Source organism: Hyla sarda, chromosome 1, assembly GCF_029499605.1.
Source record: "Hyla sarda isolate aHylSar1 chromosome 1, aHylSar1.hap1, whole genome shotgun sequence".
Taxonomy (NCBI): Eukaryota; Metazoa; Chordata; class Amphibia; order Anura; family Hylidae; genus Hyla; species Hyla sarda.
The window spans coordinates 370,042,856-370,065,178 of NC_079189.1; the positions used below are offsets into that span (position 1 = coordinate 370,042,856).

At 44.1% G+C, this 22,323-nt stretch overlaps 1 protein-coding gene across 1 annotated transcript in view; it reads right to left on the reverse strand.

The window, feature by feature from the left end:
- TRPM6 (transient receptor potential cation channel subfamily M member 6) overlaps positions 1 to 22,323 on the reverse strand; it is a 225,216-nt gene that overhangs the window by 108,669 nt on the left and 94,224 nt on the right. Inside the window, exons 9-11 of the mRNA XM_056523253.1 lie at positions 21,728 to 21,851; positions 20,628 to 20,700; positions 20,101 to 20,201 (exon numbers count right to left, since the gene is read on the reverse strand). Of these exons, the coding sequence (XP_056379228.1) occupies positions 20,101 to 20,201; positions 20,628 to 20,700; positions 21,728 to 21,851 (298 nt within the window). The remainder of the gene's footprint in view (positions 1 to 20,100; positions 20,202 to 20,627; positions 20,701 to 21,727; positions 21,852 to 22,323) is intronic.

The window sequence follows — 22,323 nt, forward strand, 5'->3', positions numbered from 1 at the left end:
CAGCTTTATGGTAATCTCACAACATAGCAATTTAGCCCCCAAGACAAGCGCAGATCCTTCCTAAGCATGTCCATTACTGCCTGCCAGGTACGTACTAATATCACCTTATGGTGGCTAACCCCTTTAAGATGTAACTGTGGGCTTTAGCCTGTGGCACAGTTTTTTTTTTTGTTAAGTTGATGGTGCTGTGCTAGCTCCTCTATCTGCCCGTCAGGAGTGCAGCACTGTCACATCGCATACACAGTAATTATTACTGTGTATGTAATGGGATGTGCTGTGACAGCGCTGCGCTGGATAGAGGAGAGCAGCACCACCACTACACACTCCTCCTCAGCACGACTATCCAGAGCTTGAGTCTTGCATGACCAACCCAGAATTATGCTTACCCCTCCCTCCACCTCCTCCCCAAACCGGCATACTAGATGGTGAAGGTGTAGGACCTTTGATCATATCACCATTCAGTAAACAGTTACATGTTGGGGTGGAGCTTAACCGTGTAGTATAGGAGAGATGGTGGTTGAAGGACCTTTGGTGATGCTGTGGAGGCGGGGCTGAGCTCAAGAGGAGGTCACATCTTTCCTGCACACTCAATACTGTCGTGTTGTTAGTGAGTATGTCACCCCAGTATTAAGGAGATTACATGAGGTGGAGGTTTGTTACAGTGTGTCACCCCAGTAGTAGGGTGATTACATTAGGAGGGGGTTTGTTACAGTGTGTCACCCCAGTAGTAACATAATTACATGTGTACATGTGGAGGAGGTTTGTTACAGTGTGTCAACCCAGTAGTAAGGAGATTACATGAGTAGGAGGTTTGCTATAGTGTGTGACCCCAGTAGTAAGGAGATTACATGAGGAGGAGGTTTGTTACAGCGTGTCACCCCAGTAGTAAGGAGATTACATGATGTGGAGGTTTGTTACAGTGTGTCACCCCAGTAGTAGGGTGATTACATTAGGAGGGGGTTTGTTACAGTGTGTCACCCCAGTAGTAGGGTGTTTACATTAGGAGGGGGTTTGTTACAGTGTGTCACCCCAGTAGTAAGATCATTACATGTGGAGGAGGTTTGTTACAGTCTGTCAACCCAGTAGTAAGGAGATTACATGAGGTGGAGGTTTGTTACAGTGTGTCACCCCAGTAGTAAGGTAATTACATAAGGAGGAGGTTTGTTACAGTGTGTTACCCAATAGGAAGGTGATTACTTTAGGAGGAGGTTTGTTACAGTGTGTCACCCCAGTAGTAAGGAGATTACATGAGGAGGAGGTTTGTTATAGTATGTCACCCCAGTAGTAAGGAGATTACATGAGGGGGAGGTTTGTTACAGTGTATAACCTCAGTAGTAGGGTGGTTACATGAGGAGGGGGTTTGTTACAGTGTGTCACCCCAGTAGTAAGGTGATTAGATGAGGAGGGGGTTTGTTAAAGTGTGTCACCCAGTAGTAAGGTAATTACATAAGGAGGAGGTTTGTTACAGTGTGTAACCCCAGTAGTAAGGTGATTACTTGAGGAGGAGGTTTGATACAGTGTGTCACCCCAGTAGTAAGGAGATGACATGAGGAGGAGGTTTGTTACAGTGTGTCACCCCAGTAGTAAGGAGAATACATGAGGAAGGGGTTTGTTATAGTATGTCACCCCAGTAGTAAGGAGATTACATAAGGTGGAGGTTTGTTACAGTGTATCACCTCAGTAGTAGGGTGATTACATAAGGAGGAGGTTTGTTACAGTGAGTCACCCCAGTAGTAAGGTAAGTACATAAGGAGGAGGTTTGTTACGGTGTGTTACCCCAGTAGTAAGGTGATTACATGAGGAGGGGGGTTTGTTATGCTAAAGATATTAGGATTACATAAACAGTTTCAATAAAAACTTCCCTGAGAGACTAAAATATAGGTTCACTTAATGGGCAATTGGTCTGTAAACCTGATCACCTCAGCCTGTATTTTACCCATACAGTTCTCTTTTATTTCTTGTTCACCTGAGTAAAAATGTGATGTTAAAAAGTGAAAAATTGAGATAAGTTGTATTTATGGAATAGCCTGTGGATATGGGACTCTCACCAATGGAGTAAATGCCAGTCCTCTGTCCCCAAGTACTTTTTTACGTCTCGGGCAAAAAGAAATGATAGGGCCAGCAATTCTGCCTGGTTTGTATATAAGTTTTTTTGCTATTTCCTAGATCCAACCCATAAAAACATGTATAAACTAAACTCTATAAAACTGCACAAATGAGTGACTGGACAAGTCAACCCCCTTTTTTGATGCCAGCGATCAAGAGGAGGGAGAGTGTGTGGACTTATGTAATGGATAGATTATGTAATAAAAGTATAAATAAAAAAGATTAATCAGTTAAATGGACATAGAAAAATAGATACTATTTTTGTCATCTAGCATGGTCTGCCTGTCCTATCCTAGCCAGACACAACAGAAATTGAGGCATTTTGGCAACACTTTTTCTTGTAGAAGCCTACAGTGTTTATTAAACTTATATGTCACAAGTGCAATAGTGTCACAGAAAACTGTAATGAGAAAAGAGCCTTATGGGAGGCTAATAAGGGTGCATTCACATTGCATGCTATTTGAAAACCGTATAGAACCTTATAGTACACTGTATTCATTGACCTACCATACAAAAACTTACAAAACTAGATGTATCCAGTTTTTTTTATTTTGTACTCGGACGGTTTTGTGTGTTTTTTTTCCGGTGCACAAAATTGTGGTTAACAACAGTTTTGTGCACAGTTCTGTCCTGTTTTTATAACTTTACTCCGCAGCCGCCCGCAGGCTCCTGCAGCCAGGGAATGTGGAGGAGCCTCCTGCAACAGGGGGTACTACTACTCCCATCATGAAACAACATCTGTACAATGATAGAAATAATAGTAGTACCACAGCCGTTGAGCGAAGGCTCCTGCACATCCCCTGGCTGCAGGAGTCTGTAGTATGAAAACCATATATTTTGTCAGGTTTTTGTTTCCCATTTTGGGGAAAAAACTGATACATAACCATTTAGCAAAAACGTGATATGAACCTAGCAAGCCTGTTTACATAACTTCCATTAAAGCCTATGCGGAAAAAATACAGGAACAGCAGAGTAGGTTTACTCAGTAGGTCATGTCATACCCCTTAGGATGGGTTTCCACTTTTCTGGGGGGAAACTGTCACTGCTGTTTTTGAGCCAAAGCCAGAAGTGGATTCAAAAGGAATGGGAAATATAAAGGAAGGACTTATACTTCTTCTTGGATCCATTTCTGGCTTTGGCTCAGAAACTGCAGTGGCAGTATTCTAAAAAAAAATGTAAAAAAAACTAGCCTTAGACTCTAACACAATCAGGTTCCCTTTTTTTTTCCCATTACCCTTTGGTGAGGATATATAAAAAAGACAGTAGTAAGACTATTCTTTTAAGAGATAGTATTACTATTGTTGCTCCTATATACAACTTACCAGAGTCAATCATTTTTTGTTAAAAAAACAAAAAGATCTTTTTGGCCAATTACTGGGACAATTATTTTAAGTGAAAAGCACCTAAAAGGGTTGTTCAATAAATTCTCAGTATTCATTTGAAGCAATAAACATATGAAATTATATATTTTTCTCTATTTTTCTATAATCACCCTTTACATCTGTACATTTATATGTATAGAAATGTACTTTTCCATTCCTTGAAGAAGAAAAACTAAAACATTTCTTCTTTCCCCCAAAAATTAGTCAGTTATGTCAATTTCAGCTGGTCATCATTAGAAAAACGCCTTCCACCAAGATCTTTTTCAAATTGTGGAACAGGAAGTAATCACTGGGGGTTAAAGGGGTACTTGGCCCTTAGACATCTTATCCCCTACCCAAAGGATAGGGCATAAGATGTCAGATCGCCAGGTCCCGCCACTGGGGACCCCCCACAATATAGCAAGCAGCACCCACCTGTAACTACTTTCGGAAGCACTGGAGGCTCTCAGGCTAATTCCTCCCGACCACGGGGACGGAAGATCGTGATGTCACGACTCTGCCCTTGTGTAATGTCATGCCCCCTCCCATAGACTTGTATTGAGGGGGCGGGGTGTTACATCACACAGGGCGGAGTCGTGAAGTCCTTTATATTCAATCCTTTTATGACCTACTGCATCAATTCCTGTTTGCTTTGGGGGGTATAATTATGCACAAAAGTATGATCTTCAGTCATAATTCAATCCATGAATCAATCAATAGTTCGCATCTTGCATGACAAATTAAGTCATTCACGAACGACCTGGTGTATGGTACCAACAGATAGGTAAGTCATTTCAGCTAATGCTTGCAACGTACTTGCAAAGAAAGCAGAATATGCCAATACTGAGAATATTTTAAACACCCCCCATACAATGGAACTTCAGAGAAGCAATGAAACCTACTGGATAAATGTAAACCATCTATTATTGCCATTATTATTCTAATAATGCAAATCATTTGGCAAGAGTCATGTAGTCCCTATGGGCCAGCTCGTCTAGAATTCATGAAAAGTTGTTGCTTAATGCTTGATATCACCCTTCAAGAAAAAATTAAGGAAATACTACAGACTTTTACTAAAGCAAAACTATCCTTCCCAAGGCAGTAGAACTTTAGTGGTAGTAGGCTATGACTAGCATAAGTAAAGGACAAGCATCATTGAAAAAAGTAATTAACTCCGATACCCGAGGGTAAAATCCTGAGCCTGATTAGAAAGTAGTGTTCCCACAAATAATGGGTTTTTAAAGGGAGGCTAGAATGTTATATATTCCTCTAGGCATCTTAAACAGTAAATCAACGGATGTTCATCCATGTGGAAAATAACAGCTTACACATATTTGGTGATGTGTATACCATAGCAGGTTAAACCAGAGGTAAAATTAAATAGAAAAAACTTACATAAAAAGAACATTTTCTGAACTGAAAATGCAATGTAATTCATTGATCACAATGATTCGGTATTAAAGCACAACCTCTTTGGTAATATCTGAAATGAATGAACTTGACAAACAGCATACTGTGCAATAAAAATTACCATAAGTGACATAGTATTTTGTAATATATCACAATGACTCTACCAATATAAATGAGAATTACCAAAAGGAGCCTTTAAAGGGGTACTCCGGTGAAAACCTTTTTTCTTTTAAATCAACTGGTGGCAGAAAGTTAAACATATTTGTAAATTACTTCTATTAAAAAATCTTAATCCTTCCAGTACTTATTAGCTGCTGAATGCTACAGAGGAAATTCCTTTCTTTTTGGAACACTGATGACATCACGAGCACAGTGCCCTCTGCTGACATCTCTGTCCATTTTAGCAACCATGCATAGCAAATGCATAACAAATGTATGCTAAGGGCAGCATGGTGGCTCAGTGGTTAGCACTGCTGCCTTGCAGTGCTGGGGACTTAGGTTCAAATCCCACTAAGGACAACAATAAATAAAGCGTTATCATTATTATAATAACGTCAGCAGAGAGAACTGTGCTCGTGATGTCATCAGAGAGAATTCCAAAAAAAAAAGAATTTCCTCTGTAGTATTCAGCAGCTAATAAGTACAGGAAGGATTAAGATTTTTTAATAGAAGTAATTTACAAATATGTTTAACTTTCTGCCACCAGTTGATTTAACCCCTTAAGGACCAAGGACGTACCGGTACGTCCTTGGTCCTGCTCTCCTGATATAACGCGGGGTTACACAGTAACCCCGCGTCATATCACGGCGGGCCCAGCGTCATAGTGAAGCCGGGACCCGCCTCTAATAGTGCACAACGCCGATCGCGGCGCCGCGCGCTTTTAACCCTTTAGCCGCGCGCTCAGAGCTGAGCCGCGCGGCTCAAAGCGAAACCGAAAGTGGCCGGCTAGCTTAGTCAGGCTGTTCGGGATAGCCACGGCTAATCGCGGCATCCCGAACAGCTTACAGGACAGCGGGAGGGCCCCTACCTGCCTCCTCGCTGTCCGATCGCCGAATGACTGCTCAGTGCCTGAGATCCAGGCATGAGCAGTCATGCAGCAGAATCGTTGATCACTGGTTTCTTATGAGAAACCAGTGATCAATAATGAAGATCAGTGTGTGCAGTGTTATAGGTCCCTATGGGACCTATAACACTGCAAAAAAAAAGTGAAAAAAAAAAGTGAATAAAGATCATTTAACTCCTCCCCTATTAAAAGTTTGAATCACCCCCCTTTTCCAATAAAAAAAAAACACAATGTAAATAAAAATAAGCATATATGGTATAACCGCATGCGGAAATCTCCGAATTATAAAAATATATCATTAATTAAACCGCTCGGTCAATGGCGTGCGCGCAAAAAAATTCCAAAGTCCAAAATAGTGCATTTTTGGTCACTTTTTATATCATTTAAAAATGATCAATAAGTCCTATCAATGCAAAAATGGTACCGTTAAAAACTTCAGATCACAGCGCAAAAAATTAGCCCTAATACCGCCCCATACACGGAAAAATAAAAAAGTTATAGGGGTCAGAAGATGACAATTTTAAACATATTAATTTTCCTGCATGTAGTTATGATTTTTCCCAGAAGTCCGACAAAATCAAACCTATATAAGTAGGGTATCATTTTAATCGTATGGACCTACAGAATAAAGATAAGGTATAATTTTTACCGTAAAATGTACTATGTAGAAACGGAAGCCCCCAAAAGTTACAAAACTGCGTTTTTATTTTCATTTTGTCGCACAATGATTTTTTTTTTCCGTTTCACCGTAGATTTTTGGGCAAAATGACTGACGTCATTACAAAGTAGAATTGGTGGCACAAACAATAAGCCATCATATGGATTTTTAGGTGCAAAATTGAAAGAGTTATGATTTTTTAAAGGCAAGGAGCAAAAAACGAAAATGCAAAAACGTAAAAACCCCCGGTCCTTAAGGGGTTAAAAGAAAAAAGGTTTTCACCGGAGTACCCCTTTAAAAATCCTTTAGAGTATGATCAAAGTAGCAAGCCTTTTTTCCATATGTAACTTGTTTTCTGGGATCTGATTGTAGGAAGTTACAAGCCCGAACCCTTGTATTACAGAGAGATTCTAAGGACTGATTTTTATTCAGATTTTTGTCAAGTGTGGACTGCCAAAAATATATTGACCCTGATTTACTAAGAGATGAGTGTAGGTTTCTTTGTGGGTTTTAACTCCCTACAATTTTTTCCCAACGGTATTTACTAAGGTTTCCCTACATTTTCCACTTTCCCTACATTTTGCTTTTTTTTACACATGTCTGATCTGTGGGGTTTTCCTTCACTACATTTTCTGTGGAAACCTTAGTAAATATGTTGGGGTTATGTGAAAATGTCGGGAACACGCCCCTTTTGGATGAACACAGACCCTTTTCCTGATGGTCACGCCCCTTTTTGGGGGGTTTCTTTGTAAAATAGTTAGTCAGATTTTTTCAATTCTGGCACAGGCCGAATTTCTGGCACAATGTCAGAATCTGGCACACAACCCGACAAAGCATGTCGAGTTTACAATAGTAAATGAGGTCCATTGTGTAGAATTTTGTGTAAATCTGGATCTATATGAAACATTATAGTTATGTGTGGTGTCCCGGTACCGCATCCTATACGGTACCTGTATATAGGTCCCCATAGCCAGAGTCCCTAGGACGTCGGGGTCCTTCTTATTTAGTCCACCCCTTGTCACCTCTCATTTAGATATTATTTATCTTACAGTATACTCAGGATTTATATAAATATAATTGTACAAATGTATATAAGTGGTTAATTACCTGTACGGAGCGTAGCAGGACCTGCGGGTCATGTGATCAGGTAAACTCTATGGTTTTTGCTTAAGGACCTTTGGAGGTCCCTATGACGTATTGCCCATATAAGGGAGTGGCGGTCATAGCTCGCTCTCTTGTTCCCGGGCTTTCATGAGAGAAGGATCTGCGCTGCTGTCATCAGTGAGTTTAGGCCTGAGCCTTGCGGCAACGGCTGATCGTTACCAAACCGTGAGTGTATCAATCCCCAAGCACTCTGCAAGATCACCGGACCTTATCTATCCCCTAAATCCAGACGGATCTTCGCAATTAACCCTAAATCTAGAGACTTATAAAACAAGTCAAGGTCCGCAACAACTGCCAGTCACTGAAGTGTCTAGAAACTGTATTGATGAGACTGTTACTGTTCATTGGATGTATCGCAAGCCTTTAAGTAAAGTTTATCCAAGTTCAAGTTCAACTATCTTGTGGACCTTCAGTCATTATTCATATGCACCTATTGTTACTGGGAAGGGCAGCGATAGGCCGGAGAATTACCTCAGCATACTAGCCCTCAGCCTGGCGTCATGAACTATAGGGTTAACCTTAACCCCTGATATACTGAAGCAATACCCTGACTGCATTACCCCTACCCCAGAGGCCTACCACAAAGCCTTTGTGGCGTCACGAACAGGATTCGGGTGTGTACCTACTACAGTCGCCACTAGTGAAAGTGTACTCCCCCCCAGAAAACAAACTTTATTCATGTGCTGTAAACCGTGTTGCTGTGTACGGGTGCGGTGTTTGTGGTGCACCATACAAGGGGGGCGCGAGAAAAGTAAGGGGGAGGCGAAAATTCATCTACAACTAAAATGTGTAAACTGCGCAATGAGTTCATGCTGTGATCCTCTGGTCCGCTCGGCACAGGCGGAGCTGAACTGCTGCTGGAAAAGCGTGCAAAGAAAGCCCGTACTGTGCCACGCACCACCCCTGGGCGTGGCTACCAAGTTGCTGTGTCACAGCCGAAAGGGAACTTGGAGACACAGGAGTTGTCTCTGGAGGGACCGGAAGTCGGGGCTGCACTGATAGTGTCCTTCCTGAAGGCCACCATTTTGGGGAAGATCACTACAAAAGACGCCACCCACAGCGACCTCTTCAGTCTGCACAGAGAGCCGGAGAGTACAGACATGGCAGAGAGCAGCGTTCCACGTGGTGAAGTTGGCAAAATGGTGCCGGAAAAGTGGAAAGTTGTGGCAGTGGCAGCCCGACTTTTCCAAGAACTTGCTGACCATCTGCAGCGGTTGTCATTAGACGAAGAAGGGGCCTGCAATCTTCCCCCACTGCCTGATGATGACGACGATTGGTCAGACACACCTCCAGCGGAGAGAGCAGGGACGCCTGGAGGTGCATCGCCGGTGAGATTGTCCCCTCACCACAGAACTTGGGGCTCATGGGCCAAGATTCCATCGGAGGAGTCTGCAGTGAGTACCCCGCCAGAGGCGGCCTATTCTTCCTCCTCCAGCCCTGAGGTCATACCTCGATCAAGCTTGCCAAAGTGCACGACCGTGCTCACCAAAATTACCACAATGGGTGTTCGGAGATGAGCCGGAGCTGATCGAGTACATGCACAGAGTACTTCAACCATTACCTGGGAAGCCACTACCACCAATCCCAACTGCAGAAAAAGAAAGGGCCCGTCAAGAAGCCGAGCTGGCCGAATTGATGGAAAAGCTAAAGGCCCGACACAAAGAACTCTATGCCCCAAGCACATGCATTTGCCCCATGAAGAGAAAGTACGGTGGCAAGAAAACACCAAAGAAATGAAGGCATTGTACATTCGTAAATGGGATCACCCCCGAGAAGGGGAGGAGCCATTGGAAAGAAGAAGAGCAACTGTGGCCAAGTTCGACAAGGTCAGAGGTTATGGGACACTCCTTGACTGCCACACTGGGCAGACCATCCTTGTAAACCGGCGAGCAGTGCAAAGGCCATATCTCCATAAGAAGTTCTACACCTTGGAGGTGGGTGAAATTGTGGAGTTCCCCCCCTCGTCCAGAGCCTTCGTGGAGAAAGGGCTGCAGCGGTCACCAGACCAACATCCCCAACACAGCTTCCCTTCAAGTATTTTCCGTCAACTGATTGGGAGTCCGATCCCTTCAACTTGAGGCCAAAAGGGTCTGCTCCTAAAGCCTCCACCAGCGTACCCAAGGAGGAGGAGCTTCAACAGCCAAGTTCATCATCTTCTATGTACAGCAAAGAGTCAAGTTCTTCATCTTCTACACATCGTTGAGTCAAATCCTGTTCAAGTTCAGGAAAGTAAGCCCAAATTGCGGGCACCAAAGACCGTACCTAGACCCTCTCGGAGCAATGAGAGTTTGTCTGTTCCAGAGGTACCAATGCACGTACCTAGGCCCTCTCGGAGCAATGAGAGTTTGCCTCCTGCACAGGTACCAACGTATGTACCAAGGCCCTCTTTTGACATGAAGAGTTTGCCTGCTTCCAGGGTACCAACGAAAGAGTCATGGGTCCATCCTAGTTTGGAGATGGTACTCAAGCCCTATTGCCCCACTTTGATCCCGGCTAGAAATCCTGTGTCCCCTTCTAATGCTGCCTTCCACCACTCCATCCTCACCAATGTGGTGTGGCAAAGCTATGTCAATTCTACACCTGCCCCTGATGTTGGCAGATATAGAGGAACCCAGAGAGGCACTAGAAGAGTAAAGAAGAATATTCTCTAAATAGACTTTAAAGTAATGTCCTATTGTTTCTTGTGTTAACCACTTTTGCTTTGCAGCAACCAAGTTCAAGAATTGTGCCTAGCAGGACTATGCTAAGATTGTTCCAGTTCAACGTTCAGCAACGTAACCACTAAGCTTGTGCCTGACTATTAAGTCAAGAGACTCCTAGCCTGTAGGAGATTCATTAAGGACTGTATCCGGCTGAGTTTTGGTAAAGCCGTGTTTCCTTTCCCTTTAAATGAAATCTTAGTGTAGGTGGACTGCTGATCCCTACACGCCACTTTGTATATTTCTCTTTAATTGGACTCCTAGTGTAGGTGGACTGCTGATCCTTACACGTCTGTTTTATGTATATACCAGCAGCTTCATAAGAACTCTTATGCTAAGTGTTGCACTTATCAGGTGAATGCGCCTGAACCATGTTGGAGTGTTGATAAATGTATAGTAAAAATGTATATGGTTCTTGTACACAGGAATATCCTCGTGTCCGTGTACATAAAAAATAAGTAAGGTTTGTACATAGAAAGATAATCTAATGTCTATGTACATAAAAAGTGAGTCAGAGCTGTACACAGAAAATGTCAGTGTGTTGCACGTGTACACTCAACACTAAAAACGTAAATAATTCTTGTACATACAAATGTATAGAATGCTAAAGGCGTTTAGTAGTTGCTAAATAGGTGACACCCCGGCTCCTCCGAGGGTAGTATTATTGCTGTCGCCCATCGCTAGCACCTGTCTCAACAAAAATAATAGGGAAGATTGCCCTTAAAATGGTACTTACACACATAGTACTTTAACTTACTGACTTAAATGTACTACCTCACGTTTCTCTGGTACATACACCAAAGTAAATATCTCACTTAAGAAAACACTTTAGGGATTGTAACATATTGAAATTCAATTTCTGCCACTGTTAGGTACACTTCTTCTTCTCCTTCTTTGCGTGTGTGAGATGCTCTACCTGGCCAGTAGATGCTCTTGCGAGCTAACAAATGAAACACGTAATTCTTAAAGTAACCTAGGTAGGTTATGTGAAGTGCTCTAGGGGTAAGTAGCGTGTAGCCGATAGACACTAGCAGCCAATCTTACTGTGACCTAGCTTCCGGCAAGCCAGTATACCTTATGTGTATTAACAGGTAAACTCATTGTTGGCAAAAAGAATAAAATGTGTGAGATAATAAAAATGTCTAGTCAGCTTGACGCTAAAGGTATATAGAGCTGTACTAATGTCTTGTTAGCCTCATAAAAATGTGTAGAGAGCTAATAAAATGTCTTAGGAGCTAGCAACTACATGTCAGATAGCTGCCTAATTATCTAGTAAGCTTTAAAATGTAAAGTAAGCGTAATAAAAATGTCTAGGAAGTTAGAGACTAAAGGTTAGATAGCTTTGTTAATGTCTAGATAGCATTAATGTCTAGATAGTACCAATGTCTAGATAGATTTATATTGTCTAGTCCAGATACTAGTAGGAGTATCAGAGAATGTAAATGTGTTCAATGTTTACTTAGGATGTATAGCAAATTCATAGATCATCCTGTTCTAGTCCTAGTCCCTCTGTTTTAGGGGACAGGCGTCGAGGTCGACTTACCTTAAGTAAGGGGGTTTGTGGTGTTCCGGTATCGCATCCTATACAGTACCTGTATATAGGTCCCATAGCCAGAGTTCCTAGGACGTAGGGGTCCTTCTTATTTAGTCCACCCCTTGTCACCTCTCATCTAGATATTAGTTATCTTGCAGTATACTCAGGATTTATATAAATAAATATAATTGTACAAATGTATATAAGTGGTTAATTACCTGTACGGAGCGTAGCAGGACCTGCAGGTCACGTGATCAGATAAACTCTATGGTTTTTGCTTAAGGACCTTTGGAGGTCCCTATGATGTATTGCGCCCACAATTCCTTGTAACAGTGAGTGACAGATATTCAGACCAATTAAAACGGCCCGCCCCTGCCCATATAAGGGAGTGGCGGCCATAGCTCGCTCTCTTGTTCCCGGGCTTTCATGAGAGAAGGATCTGCACTGCTGTCATCAGTGAGTTTCGTTACCAAACCGTGAGTGTATCAATCCCTAAGCACTCTGCAAGATCATCGGACCTTATCTATCCCCTAAATCCGGACGGATCTTCGCAATTAACCCTAAATCTAGAGACTTATAAAACAAGTCAAGGTCCGCAACAACTGCCAGTCACTGAATTGTCTAGAGACTGTATTGATGAGACTGTTGTTACGCCGAGCGCTCCGGGTCCCCGCTCCTCCCCGGAGCGCTCGCTACACTCTCCTCACTGCAGCGCTCCGGTCAGATCCACTGACCCGGGGCGCTGCGATACTGCCTCCAGCCGGGATGCGATTCGCGATGCGGGTAGCGCCCGCTCGCGATGCGCACCCCGGCTCCCGTACCTGACTCGCTCTCCGTCGGTCCTGTCCCGGCGCGCGCGGCCCCGCTCCTTAGGGCGCGCGCGCGCCGGGTCTTTGCGATTTAAAGGGCCACTGCGCCGCTGATTGGCGCAGTGGTTCCAATTAGTCTGATCACCTGTGCACTTCCCTATATCACCTCACTTCCCTTGCACTTCCTTGCCGGATCTTGTTGCCATTGTGCCAGTGAAAGCGTTTCCTTGTGTGTTCCTAGCCTGTGTTCCAGACCTCCTGCCGTTGCCCCTGACTACGATCCTTGCTGCCTGCCCCGACCTTCTGCTACGTCCGACCTTGCTTCTGTCTACTCCCTTGTACCGCGCCTATCTTCAGCAGCCAGAGAGGTGAGCCGTTGCTAGTGGATACGACCTGGTCACTACCGCCGCAGCAAGACCATCCCGCTTTGCGGCGGGCTCTGGTGAAAACCAGTAGTGACTTAGAACCGATCCACTAGCACGGTCCACGCCAATCCCTCTCCGGCACAGAGGATCCACTACCTGCCAGCCGGCATCGTGACAGTAGATCCGGCCATGGATCCCGCTGAAGTTCCTCTGCCAGTTGTCGCTGACCTCACCACGGTGGTCGCCCAGCAGTCACAACAGATAGCGCAACAAGGCCAACAGCTGTCTCAACTGACCGTTATGCTACAGCAGTTACTACCACAGCTTCAGCAATCATCTCCTCCGCCAGCTCCTGCACCTCCTCCGCAGCGAGTGGCCGCTCCTGGTCTACGCCTATCCTTGCCGGATAAATTTGATGGGGACTCTAAGTTTTGCCGTGGCTTTCTTTCCCAATGTTCCCTGCATCTGGAGATGATGTCGGACCAGTTTCCCACTGAAAGGTCTAAGGTGGCTTTCGTAGTCAGCCTTCTGTCTGGAAAAGCCCTGTCTTGGGCCACACCGCTCTGGGACTGCAATGACCCCATCACTGCCTCTGTACACTCCTTCTTCTCGGAAATCCGAAGTGTCTTTGAGGAACCTGCCCGAGCCTCTTCTGCTGAGACTGCCCTGTTGAACCTGGTCCAGGGTAATTCTTCCGTTGGCGAGTATGCCATACAATTCCGTACTCTTGCTTCAGAATTATCCTGGAATAATGAGGCCCTCTGCGCGACCTTTAAAAAAGGCCTATCCAGCAACATTAAAGATGTTCTGGCCGCACGAGAAATCCCTGCTAATCTACATGAACTCATTCACCTAGCCACTCGCATTGACATGCGTTTTTCCGAAAGGCGTCAGGAGCTCCGCCAAGATATGGACTCTGTTCGCACGAGGCGTTTCTTCTCCTCGGCTCCTCTCTCCTCTGGTCCCCTGCAATCCGTTCCTGTGCCTCCCGCCGTGGAGGCTATGCAGGTCGACCGGTCTCGCCTGACACCTCAAGAGAGGACACGACGCCGCATGGAGAACCTCTGCCTGTACTGTGCTAGTACCGAACACTTCCTGAGGGATTGTCCTATCCGTCCTCCCCGCCTGGAAAGACGTACGCTGACTCCGCACAAAGGTGAGACAGTCCTTGATGTCAACTCTGCTTCTCCACGTCTTACTGTGCCTGTGCGGATGTCTGCCTCTGCCTTCTCCTTCTCTACTATGGCCTTCTTGGACTCTGGATCTGCAGGAAATTTTATTTTGGCCTCTCTCGTCAACAGGTTCAACATCCCAGTGACCAGTCTCGCCAGACCCCTTTACATCAATTGTGTAAACAATGAAAGATTGGACTGTACCATACGTTTCCGCACGGAGCCCCTTCTAATGAGCATCGGATCTCATCACGAGAGGATTGAACTTTTGGTCCTCCCCAATTGCACTTCTGAAATTCTCCTTGGACTTCCCTGGCTTCAACTTCATTCCCCAACCCTGGATTGGTCCACTGGGGAGATCAAGAGTTGGGGGCCCTCTTGTTCCAAGGACTGTCTAAAACCGGTTCCCAGTAACCCTTGCCGTGACTCTGTGGTTCCTCCAGTAACCGGTCTCCCTAAGGCCTATATGGACTTTGCGGATGTTTTTTGCAAAAAACAAGCTGAGACTCTACCTCCTCACAGGCCTTATGATTGTCCTATCGACCTCCTCCCGGGCACTACTCCACCCCGGGGCAGAATTTATCCTCTGTCCGCCCCAGAGACTCTTGCCATGTCTGAATACGTCCAGGAAAATTTGAAAAAGGGCTTTATCCGTAAATCCTCCTCTCCTGCCGGAGCCGGATTTTTCTTTGTGTCCAAAAAAGATGGCTCCCTACGTCCTTGCATTGACTACCGCGGTCTTAATAAAATCACGGTTAAGAACCGCTACCCCCTACCCCTCATCTCTGAACTCTTTGATCGCCTCCAAGGTGCCCACATCTTTACTAAACTGGACTTAAGAGGTGCTTATAATCTCATCCGCATCAGAGAGGGGGATGAATGGAAAACGGCATTTAACACCAGAGATGGACACTTTGAGTATCTGGTCATGCCCTTTGGCCTGTGCAACGCCCCTGCCGTCTTCCAAGACTTTGTTAATGAAATTTTTCGTGATCTTTTATACTCCTGTGTTGTTGTATATCTGGACGATATCCTGATTTTTTCTGCCAATCTAGAAGAACACCGCCAGCATGTCCGTATGGTTCTTCAGAGACTTCGTGACAATCAACTCTATGCCAAAATTGAGAAATGTCTGTTTGAATGCCAATCTCTTCCTTTTCTAGGATACTTGGTCTCTGGCCAGGGACTACAAATGGATCCAGACAAACTCTCGGCCGTCTTAGATTGGCCACGCCCCTCCGGACTCCGTGCTATCCAACGCTTTTTGGGGTTCGCCAATTATTACAGGCAATTTATTCCACATTTTTCTACCGTTGTGGCCCCTATCGTGGCTTTAACCAAAAAAAATGCCGATCCCTAGTCTTGGCCTCCTCAAGCGGAAGACGCCTTTAAACGACTCAAGTCTGCCTTTTCTTCGGCTCCCGTGCTCTCCAGACCTGACCCTTCCAAACCCTTCCTATTGGAGGTTGATGCCTCCTCAGTGGGAGCTGGAGCTGTTCTTCTACAAAAAAATTCTTCCGGGCATGCTGTCACTTGTGGTTTTTTTTCTAGGACCTTCTCTCCGGCGGAGAGGAACTACTCCATCGGGGATCGAGAGCTTCTAGCCATCAAATTAGCACTTGAGGAATGGAGGCATCTGCTGGAGGGATCAAGATTTCCAGTTATTATTTACACTGATCACAAGAACCTCTCCTACCTCCAGTCTGCCCAACGGCTGAATCCTCGCCAGGCCAGGTGGTCTCTGTTCTTTGCCCGATTTAATTTTGAAATTCACTTTCGGCCTGCCGATAAGAACATTAGGGCCGATGCTCTCTCTCGTTCCTCGGATGCTTCGGAAGTTGAACTCTCTCCGCAACACATCATTCCTCCTGACTGCCTGATTTCCACTTCTCCAGCCTCCATCAGGCAAACTCCTCCAGGAAAGACCTTTGTTTCTCCACGCCAACGCCTCGGAATCCTCAAATGGGGTCACTCCTCCCATCTCGCAGGTCATGTGGGCATCAAGAAATCTGTGCAACTCATCTCCCGCTTCTATTGGTGGCCGACTCTGGAGACGGATGTTGTGGACTTTGTGCGAGCCTGCACTATCTGTGCCCGGGATAAGACTCCTCGCCAGAAGCCCGCTGGTTTTCTTCATCCCCTGCCTGTCCCCGAACAGCCTTGGTCTCTGATTGGTATGGATTTTATTACTGATTTACCCCCTTCCCGTGGCAACACTGTTATTTGGGTGGTCGTTGATCGATTCTCCAAAATGGCACATTTCATCCCTCTTCCTGGTCTTCCTTCAGCGCCTCAGTTGGCTAAACAATTTTTTGTACACATTTTTCGTCTTCACGGGTTGCCTACGCAGATCGTCTCGGATAGAGGCGTCCAATTCGTGTCTAAATTCTGGAGGGCTCTCTGTAAACAACTCAAGATTAAATAAAATTTTTCTTCTGCATATCATCCCCAATCCAATGGACAAGTAGAAAGAATTAACCAGGTCTTGGGTGATTATTTACGACATTTTGTTTCCTCCCGCCAGGATGATTGGGCAGATCTCCTTCCATGGGCCGAATTCTCGTATAACTTCAGAGTCTCTGAATCTTCCTCCAAATCCCCATTTTTCGTGGTGTACGGCCGTCACCCTCTTCCCCCCCTCCCTACCCCCTTGCCCTCTGGTCTGCCCGCTGTGGATGAAATTTCTCGTGACCTTTCCATCATATGGAGAGAGACCCAAAATTCTCTCTTACAGGCTTCATCACGCATGAAGAAGTTCGCGGATAAGAAAAGAAGAGCTCCTCCCATTTTTTCCCCTGGAGACAAGGTATGGCTCTCCGCTAAATATGTCCGCTTCCGTGTCCCTAGCTACAAGTTGGGACCACGCTATCTTGGTCCTTTCAAAATTTTGTGCCAGATTAATCCTGTCTCTTACAAACTTCTTCTTCCTCCTTCTCTTCGTATTCCTAATGCCTTTCACGTTTCTCTTCTTAAACCACTCATCATCAACCGTTTCTCTCCCAAATCTGTTCCTCCCACTCCTGTTTCCGGCTCCTCGGACATCTTCTCCGTCAAAGAGATTCTGGCATCAAAAAAGGTCAGAGGGAAAACCTTTTTTTTAGTGGATTGGGAGGGTTGTGGTCCAGAAGAGAGATCCTGGGAACCTGAGGACAATATCCTAGACAAAAGTCTGCTCCTCAGGTTCTCAGGTTCTAAGAAGAGGGGGAGACCCAAGGGGGGGGGTACTGTTACGCCGAGCGCTCCGGGTCCCCGCTCCTCCCCGGAGCGCTCGCTACACTCTCCTCACTGCAGCGCTCCGGTCAGATCCACTGACCCGGGGCGCTGCGATACTGCCTCCAGCCGGGATGCGATTCGCGATGCGGGTAGCGCCCGCTCGCGATGCGCACCCCGGCTCCCGTACCTGACTCGCTCTCCGTCGGTCCTGTCCCGGCGCGCGCGGCCCCGCTCCTTAGGGCGCGCGCGCGCCGGGTCTTTGCGATTTAAAGGGCCACTGCGCCGCTGATTGGCGCAGTGGTTCCAATTAGTCTGATCACCTGTGCACTTCCCTATATCACCTCACTTCCCTTGCACTTCCTTGCCGGATCTTGTTGCCATTGTGCCAGTGAAAGCGTTTCCTTGTGTGTTCCTAGCCTGTGTTCCAGACCTCCTGCCGTTGCCCCTGACTACGATCCTTGCTGCCTGCCCCGACCTTCTGCTACGTCCGACCTTGCTTCTGTCTACTCCCTTGTACCGCGCCTATCTTCAGCAGCCAGAGAGGTGAGCCGTTGCTAGTGGATACGACCTGGTCACTACCGCCGCAGCAAGACCATCCCGCTTTGCGGCGGGCTCTGGTGAAAACCAGTAGTGACTTAGAACCGATCCACTAGCACGGTCCACGCCAATCCCTCTCCGGCACAGAGGATCCACTACCTGCCAGCCGGCATCGTGACAACTGTTACTGTTCATCGGATGTATCGCAAGCCTTTAAGTAAAGTTTATCCAAGTTCAAGTTCAACTATCTTGTGGACCTTCAGTCATTATTCATATGCACCTATCGTTACTGGGAAGGGCGGCGATAGGCCGGAGAATTACCTCAGCATACTAGCCCTCAGCCTGGCGTCACGAACTATAGGGTTAACCTTAACCTCTGATATACTGAAGCAATACCCTGACTGCATTACCCCTACCCCAGAGGCCTACCACATATGTGTTTACACATGTGAAAATATACATAGACAAGGATTTGGGGGTGCCCCTGACAGAAATTAGAACAAAAAATGTTGCCACATTAATCCAATGTACTCTAAAGGGCCTTTTGCACACTTCCTCTTCTACAACACTGTCCCCTATCATTTTAATCCAAGCAGAAACTATACTGTATACCCTAATGGGGCAAGGTTTATCACAGTCTTTTCACAACTTTACTTCTATATTATACCGATGGAATTATTTTAACAATGTCAAAGAGAAAATGTGCCTGTTCCCTTATAGCATCCGTTCCCATTTCACAGTTAATTTTAGGCAGTGTAGGGGAATCATTGGCATACTTGGGGAAGAATGACGGTTGCCTCTAGTACTTACAAACAACCTATATGAGAACAGCATAAACTTGGTGACGGGACCCTGAGTAAAACACTGTATTACTTTTCTGTTTAGGCACCGCATATCTGATGAAATCACTGTTTATCACTGCAGTCTACTAAGTGAGCTCACACTCAGTAGTCCATGATATTCATGAGCGGCAACAAAAAATTGGTGAGAAAGTCTCTTTAAGAATATTAGACCCTAAATAAGTTTTTACTTAATCAGATTCAATAAAATGTAATTTTGAGAATGTATTCCTACTATAGACTACCAATATGAACCTCCACCTTTAACCATATAATAGTAATATTTTATAATAATGTAAGCATATAGTATAAGTGTTAACATCTAACTATAGACCTCTGGAGAAACCATATATGAACCCATAACTACCTAGGCGACTACTATGGACAATTAATCAATTTTAACTTCATCATCAACTTGGAAGCAGAGATAGTAGATTTTAAAAAAGGGTACTCCGGTAGAAAACGTTTTTTTTTTTTTTTTTAAATCAACTGGTGCTAGAAAGTTAAACAGATTTGTAAATGACTTTTAGTGAAAAATCTTAATCTTTCCAGTACTTACCACCTGCTGTATGCTACAGAGGAAGTAGTATAGTTCTTTTCAGTCTGACCACAGTGCTCTCTGCTGACACCTTTGTCCAAGTCAGGAACTTGCTCCTACTCTGGACAGTTCCTGACATGGACAGAGATGGCAGCAGAGAGCACTGTGGTCAGACAGAAAAGAACAACGCAACTTCCTCTGTAGTATACAGAAGCTAATAAGTACTGGAAGGATTGAGATTTTTAAATAGAAGTAATTTACAAATCTGTTTAACTTTTTAGTACCAGTTAATTTGAAAAAAAAATTGCCACTCTTGGTTCCCAGGGATATTAGAGGAATACTACGACTAACCTCTAACCCACACCATGTAGAAATGAGTGACGTATTAGAATTTGTAAAGTTGGAACTGTACGCATAATCGGTGGTGGAGGGTCAAGGAACATAATTTTGTCATCTCTGTTGTGGACACAAACGCACTTGAAACCTTTCTTTAAAATCCTAAAAATACCCATGAAAGGAATTAAAACTCTAGATCCTGTAAGAACAGTTTTGGTTAATGAAAACCAAAGTTGATGGTGATAATGGAATCTATAAAAAAAAAAACTTAGTATATGCATTATGAAAATACAAACTTTCCAGTGCTGGCCATACACTAGGATATGTTTCTTAGCGATATCCACTCTGTTCCAAGTTAGAGCCAGGCTCAGCTGGTCCGGTGCCGACATGTTAGTTCCTATAAAACAGAATACATACTAATGTGTAATATTTACAAATATTATAGGACAACATCTAGGTTTGGTCTTCAGAAAAGTAATAGTAGATGTATAGAACAAGTTAACTTGCTATTACATGGACTATAGATTTTGAGGATATGGCTCACATATGGATGTATGTGCATATAGTTTATAATATGGTTTACACAATAAACTAAAGAATAACAAACAAGAACAAAACCTAAAAAATGCGGTGAATGGGGTAGTGTTGATGGTTTACATCCAGATAAGATACTGTATATTTACATTTATAAGTTTTTTATAACATCCACATGTTACAAAAAAATTATCATTTGTTTTATTACCTTAAAACAAATCATATACACTTAAATAATCATCAGACCAACAGGATCCAATGTTTACCAGGTGTGAGAAATGTAACAAACCTTTTAGAAGGGCTGTCAAAATTGCTATATCAATATCTTGTTGTTCTTCCGATTCTACATCAAAAATGGTAATCTAAAAGATAAGGAATATGTAGATATTAGTATATTTCTTGTATGGATTTAAGATAAAAGACCAAACCAAAAAACCTTCCAAGAGATATTTTAGCAACTATAGATCTTTTATAACATTTATTCTTTTAATATATGGCTGGGGTAGTGAAAAAATGATAAAATAAATGATACTTACCAGCCCCAATCCCATGAAGATGCCATTCTGGTGGCTTCTGGTCCCCACTTGTCACCACTGCTTGTCACTACCAATTCTGGAATGACGTGTTTCTCTGAAAAAACTGCCCACTGCTCACTGACTGAGGGGAGACACAGTTGTGGCCAGTGATTGGCTAAAGTGGGAGTTCCTATAAGGACAAAGTGTCACAGGAACCAGGAAGTTGCAATGATGAGCAGGGAACTAAGACTGTCAGAATGGCAACAGCAGGGGATCAGTGTAGGTGAGCATTGCTTCTTTTTTTATTTTTACACTACCCCAAGCCCTTGAGTTCAGAATTAGCACCATTGCTCATGGGTTATGTCTAGTATTAACTTGAATGGGACGACATGTAATGCCAGACAAAGCCTATAGACAGAACTTATGTTTTTTGTGTCATGGTATACTACCCTGTAGGAATAACAGTAGACACCCTGGGCTGCAAAAGCCAGACCTGTAGAAATCACCTGATCACCTATTATTTCCAGTAGATCCTCCTTTATGCCGATTTTCTGCTGCAATAGGTAGCAAAATCTGCTACACTAAATCTGCAGCAGAAAATACACACATGTGAATGTACCCTTAGAGAAATGGTTGTCCAGTTGGAAAAATATCTTTCATTTGGCTCATCACATCTACTTCTCTACTATAGTAAATGGTGCATTATTCTCCTGTTTTTTAATGACAGGAGCAGATAGTAAAAAGTCCTAATTCTAAAACCAATGAAAAGCCCTCAATGAATGGAAATTATGTAAACTTAAAAATCTCTAACACCAAAGAAGAAGAGGTTACTGAATCTTGTAAACATGGAAGACGGCATGAGGGGTTGACTTACGGAATCCCGGCACTCCATACACTCCATAAGAATAGATAACACATGGCTAGCCTGTCTATGACCGAGACTAAATGTCTGCTGAATCATTTGCAGAATTTCATCCTTCAGTTGTGCAGAAATCTCTCTATAGGAGACAGACATAGAAAAATGCCCAAATTACCCTCATTGGACTTATATTATTTCAATAATGCACCATTTTCATCAAATAGTCAGTTCACCAAAACCAATCCAATAGCTGAAAGAATAAATAAATATTATAGCTTGGGGATTTTACCTGCAGATTTCCTTGTGTGAAATCTACTGCATATACTGTATGCAATGTGTAAACATTAGGAGAGGAGAGGAGGTCATATTGTTTATTCCTTTTGGTTTGAACAGTACACAAAGACAAGACAATATATTGGCAGCTTTTCTTCTTCCTCCTTTTAGTGTCAACACGGCCATTGTCTTGTACAGAAGCTGCACAGGCTACTCATCTACATGATGCACCATACTAGGGATAAAAGGAGTACAACGGTGAAAAATAACTTATCCCCTATCCACAGGATAAGGGGCAAGTAGCTAATCACAGAGGGTCCGACCACTGGGGCCCCCTG